Source organism: Humulus lupulus, chromosome 5, assembly GCF_963169125.1.
Source record: "Humulus lupulus chromosome 5, drHumLupu1.1, whole genome shotgun sequence".
NCBI classification, from domain to species: Eukaryota; Viridiplantae; Streptophyta; class Magnoliopsida; order Rosales; family Cannabaceae; genus Humulus; species Humulus lupulus.
The window spans coordinates 171,763,503-171,768,954 of NC_084797.1; the positions used below are offsets into that span (position 1 = coordinate 171,763,503).

The 5,452-nt window shown below is 33.9% G+C and overlaps 1 protein-coding gene across 1 annotated transcript; it reads left to right on the plus strand.

The window, feature by feature from the left end:
* The first annotated feature begins 2,588 nt into the window (after positions 1–2,588).
* LOC133777859 (transcription factor bHLH71-like) lies at positions 2,589–5,452 on the plus strand. Its single transcript, XM_062217610.1, has 3 exons — positions 2,589–3,380; positions 4,108–4,560; positions 4,997–5,452. Exons 1-3 carry the CDS (start codon positions 2,799–2,801, stop codon positions 5,099–5,101), a joined length of 1,140 nt encoding a protein of 379 aa, XP_062073594.1. The 5' UTR covers positions 2,589–2,798; the 3' UTR covers positions 5,102–5,452.

Genomic DNA, 5,452 nt, shown 5'->3' on the forward strand with positions numbered 1-5,452 from the left:
AGACATAGATAGATACGAATACGATTAACGAAAATGAAATGATAAACTTTTGATTTGAGTTGAGAAAAAAAGTAGGGTTGAAATTGGGTTGAGAATCAGAAGGATGGATGAGGTTTTCTTTTTGTTAAAGATTGTTTTCTCTCGAGATGAGGAGAAGCTGACCGTCACATGGATTTCCCTGCAGATTGTCTGACGTACAGCTTGGACCATGGTCCAAGCTCGACATCTTATTCCCCTTCCTTCCTTCCTTCCTTCCTTCATATGTCCCCATTCTTTCATATAACAAATCTCTCTCTCCCTCTCTCTCTCTCTATGAGTTTCTCATTTTGTAAATAATTATGGGCTATCAATCTGGTTAATAAGATAAATTGTTAAACTATCATTATGATTTAACTTTTTTTTTTATGATACAAGAAGGCCTAGTTGCAAGGTTAGCAGTACTAGTTTCTTTTAAGCTTAGAGTTAATTTGTACTGTTTGAGTGATTGATAATGTACGTTTCCACTTAGTTTATCATGTATAGCTATATATACATGCCAACCCAAATATGCCATGATGCAGCTAACTCTGTATGGAAACGATGATTTTCCTTTCTGAACAAAGTTGTTATTTACCTAAATTATTGATTACGGCATATATTATTGTATACATGCTTTACTAATATTAGTGTTACCTCAACAATTATTGTAAGGACCATCTCTCAAAAGGCGACATACTTTTTACTCTTGACATTATAAGAGAGAGAGAGAGAGAGAGAGAGAGAGAATATCAAATGTTATTATCAGCTCAAATTGGTAGATTTTGCTTTCTGTCCAGGCTTTTGTCTTTATGATCGTTTTTTCTCTTATCTTCTAATAAAGACACATTAATCGATGGAAATCTAATATTGCATTCACCTTCCATTGAGTAAAATTTTGGTGATCAGCAAACCAAGATATTTCTAATCTGTAGCTAGGGGTACTCATATTGATTATTCCCTGTTGCCTTACCTTTTTTATTTTTCAAATAACAAAAAAGTCAGTTTTTTATCGTTCACATTTTGAGTAATTATAAATAGTTGTACAAAGGAAAATTTATTATTTAATTGTCATGTAATTCTATTGTAGACCAGACTCAACCATTCTAGTGTGAAATTATAAATGTATACAATTCATTTGGTACAATATGAGCAATCATCATCATCATCATAATAATAATAAAATCTGGAGTTAATATACATCATAATTTAGGACCAAGATTTCAGTCATAAATGTCCCGAATTATGTTCTTCGTCCATAAAAAAAAAATAGTTAAAATACAAAATAAATTGTAAAAAACACTTTCTCACTCTTTTATTCAAGATTTTAAATTGCGTGCTAACCAAAATTGAAACAGAATATATGATCTTGATTCCACATTTAAGTTGCAATAACTTGACTTCTAGTCAAAATATAATATGCGTCATTTCTGAGAACGAGGAATAAAATAAAGATCGAACCATATAATCTATTATAACTCTTTGAAGAGGGACATTCGATCGGTATAAAAAGTAACCGTTGATTAATGAATTAATGTATTATTCAAATATACATATACATAAACACGGTACATCCGCCGTTAGATCCATCCAAAACTTACTTGATAAACGGCCCCAGTTGATCAGAGCAAATGTTCCAATATTTTAAGGACAAAACGTAGTTGAAGCTTGACATGTGTCGCATTACTCATGTAGAATGGGTTGTCAAGCACATGTTATAGTTTCTCTTTCTCTTTCTCTTTCTTTTTTTAATTTTTATATATATACAAATAATTAGAGTGTGAGAATCTAGGGTACGTGAACCGGGCAGTGATTTCCTGCAAAACCCAACACAGATTTGAATGTGAGGAGTAGCTTTGTGCACAGCTTATTGTGTTGTTTGTATGCATATTTCTATATAGATTTGGGTCCCACTACGTGTACAGTACTCCTCTCCTCTCTCCCTTGGCAAAAGAAAACTTTGGCAGTGACTTTGACAGCATGCATCTCTCTCTTCTCTCTCTTTCTTTCCATCTCCCCTTGCCCAGAGAAAACCCTTCTGTCGCTCTCAGTCTCACGTGCATTGCATAGTCATATTTCAACGCTGCTTCTATACTACAATATTACCATGTTCTATTTATCACTTAATTTTTCTTTTTTCTTTTCACCAAGAGAGTTAATGAACAACTTTGTTAGCTGTTTCTTCGATCTACTTATCTAATAAAATGCATAAATACACACATATGTAACATATATATATATATTCTAACCATGCAATAGAAATTGTGACAATTAACTAAGCTATGACTATCACTAACGGAAATCCTGCTATAGCTAGGGTTCAATTACCATGTGAAATTTACTTCATGAAATTGTGGGTCCCGAAATTGACATCTGAATCATTTATATATAAATATTTCCTAAAAAAAATCAATAATAATAATCAGTAATATCTCCAAATTCAGCAAAAATTGTCATCTGTATTAATAATTCCAGTATTATAACAATGCAACATGTGGGTCCGAAAGTACTTGAGAGATTTGAATCTGTTGAAACGAGTGACAGTACTGTTATCTATATACAACAACATATAGCATTACTCATCATCAGTTTAGCCTTCACCATCTCTTCTCGCTCTACCCTGAAAGAGAATAATGGGCTTTGGTTGTTGTTATTAAATGGTTTTAGGGTTTCAGAATTGGCTATACAAACACATATATTTAGTCGTTATATATACTGTTGGTGTCTTTGATTGAGAAGTGGTAAAGTTAACACTAAACTTATAAGGCAGAGAGAGAGAGAAAATGGCTTTGGAAGCTTTACCTAACTCAAATGAGCTTTTCAACTTCGTTATTTATGATACTATCTCGGCAACCCCATGTAGCTGTCAAGGTTCTTCAGCGACAACTACTAATTGGTTGTGTAACGAGAATAACGATAGCTGTGCTACAAATTCAACCAAACCTCATCATCATAATCTTCATAATAATGATCACCAAGTTGGAGCTTTAGAAAGTAGTTTGTTGGTGAGCCGAAAGCTCCAAATGGGAGCGGAAGAAGGTGGTGAGGATGATAAATCAGGCTTAGGCGGCGGCGCAAGGTGTGATGACGATTATGATGATAATAATAATGAAGAAGAGGAGCAGGGACAGGGACAGGGGCAGGGACAGGGACAGGGGCATGGTCGGATGATGATGAGGCGGCAGCCTAGTTTGGGAGTAGTAGTGAGGAAGAAGAGAAAGAGAAAGCCAAGGGTTTGCAAGAACAAGGAAGAGGCTGAGACTCAAAGGATGACTCACATTGCCGTCGAGAGAAATCGAAGGAAACAAATGAATGAACATCTTGCTGTCTTGCGTTCTCTAATGCCTGATTCTTATGTCCAAAGGGTTTGTCTCTCTCTCTCTCTCATTCTAAGATAATAATTAGATTTCAAACCAAAAAAATTTATACTTGGATTCAACTTTGTACATATTGATTTTTTTAACTTATGTGTTCAAAATAGTGATCTTCATTACCAAAATTATGAGTTTTCTCTATTAATTACTTAGTGCGTGTGTGTGTGTGTTTTAATTTGTTTTTTTTTAACTACTAGAGGAGAGGGGGGTTCTGAAAAGCTAGATTACCGACTTTCAAATATACAATACATGCAACAGTAGTAAACACCATTCATCGAGTTATAAAACGTTAGGGAGAAGGGAAATTGCCTTTTCCTCTCTAAAATCCTCTCATCACTTCTGCATTTGGTTATTGTCCTTTTAGATTCCTTCTTGATTGGAATGCTCAAAATAAATAAATAAATAAATAAAAAGGGAAGCATGCATCATCAGAGGATGAAACTTTCTGGCAGCAACCATGTACTCTCTGCATAGAAGGGTCTCTATCTAGTTTCTACACATTTTAAATTTTTGCTTCATAAAATAATACACACTACTATTTATATTATCATATAGATAGTAATAGTAATAGTAATAGTAATAATAATAACAATTAAATAAGGTTCATACTTTATATTATAAGGCCATGATCAACCAGTAATAATATAATATGAAGATAATAAATTATGATGATATATTTTTATAATGAATTATTATTAATTTATTTGTGCATGTGTAGGGTGATCAGGCCTCAATAGTGGGTGGTGCCATAGAATTTGTAAAAGAACTTGAGCATCTGTTACAGTCACTTGAAGCTCAGAAGCTCCAAGTTCTACAAGGAATGAACAATAATAGAGAGCTAGTGGATGATGATGATCATAATAAAGAGAGTTGTAACATTGATGTGGGTAGCTCCAAATTTGTAGTCCAACCTCCTTTTGCACAATTTTTTTTATATCCACAGTATACTTGGTCTCAGATCTCCAACAAGTACACTTCAAAGACTAAGGCAGCCATAGCTGATATTGAGGTCACCTTGATCGAAACTCATGCAAGCCTTCGCATTTTTACTCGGCGGAGCCCTAGACAGCTCTCTAGGCTCATCGCCGGATTCCAATCTCTTCATCTCACTGTTCTCCACCTCAATGTCACCACTCTCAATCCCTTGGTACTCTACTCTGTTAGTGTCAAGGTAATTATATATATATATATATATATGATATAGTAGTATGAAACCATATTTAATCACACTCAAATTCTCCCATTTTTAAAATTTGAAAATCTTGATAAGATAACAAATCACCTCACATTCATTTATTACTAACTAAATTCTCAAAATAATTCTTGTCGGTGTGGACTTTTGAGAACATTATGTGCTTGGTGGGGATGTTTTATGCATGATGGACATAAATAATTGTGTAATAAGAAGAGAAGAAAGAATATAATATATATATATTTTCCAATTGCAGACAAAAAAATTCTTTGCCTTTTTGAGAGCTTTTATTTTATTTTATTTTTCTAGTGGTGTAATTTTCCTTGTTTGGAAATGTTTTTTGGGGTTGCAATAATGATGGAAACTCAATGATCTTTAGGTTTTGGTATTTTGAAAAATTCTAATGGTTTTTCAGGTTGAAGAAGCGTGTCTACTAAGTTCAGTAGATGACATAGCAGCAGCAGTTCACCACATGCTTAGAATAATTGAGGAGGAAGCTGCAATGCCTATGTGTTGTTGATGATAAAATCTTCATCATCTTTTTTTTTGTAAATAAATGCCCTTAGATCAAATTTGGAATTACCAGTGCCATTTTTTTTTTGTTTGGAGTTTCTCATTTAATTTGTTGTAAAGATTCTCTTCTTTTGTGTCTGTCTGTAGCGAACATTGAGCCATAGCTAGCTAGTACTAATTGCTGTGTGTTTTATTTGTTTTGCTTTGATTCAACTTGTAAGTTTGTAATTCCAAATATGACCAAAAGGCAAAGAGGGGTGCTTAGGATTCTTGATGGGCTCTCTAGGGTCCGGCCCATACTGACAGGGACTTGTGTTGTGGATGTATCTATCATTAATTTTCTCTTTTGTCTTTGGTA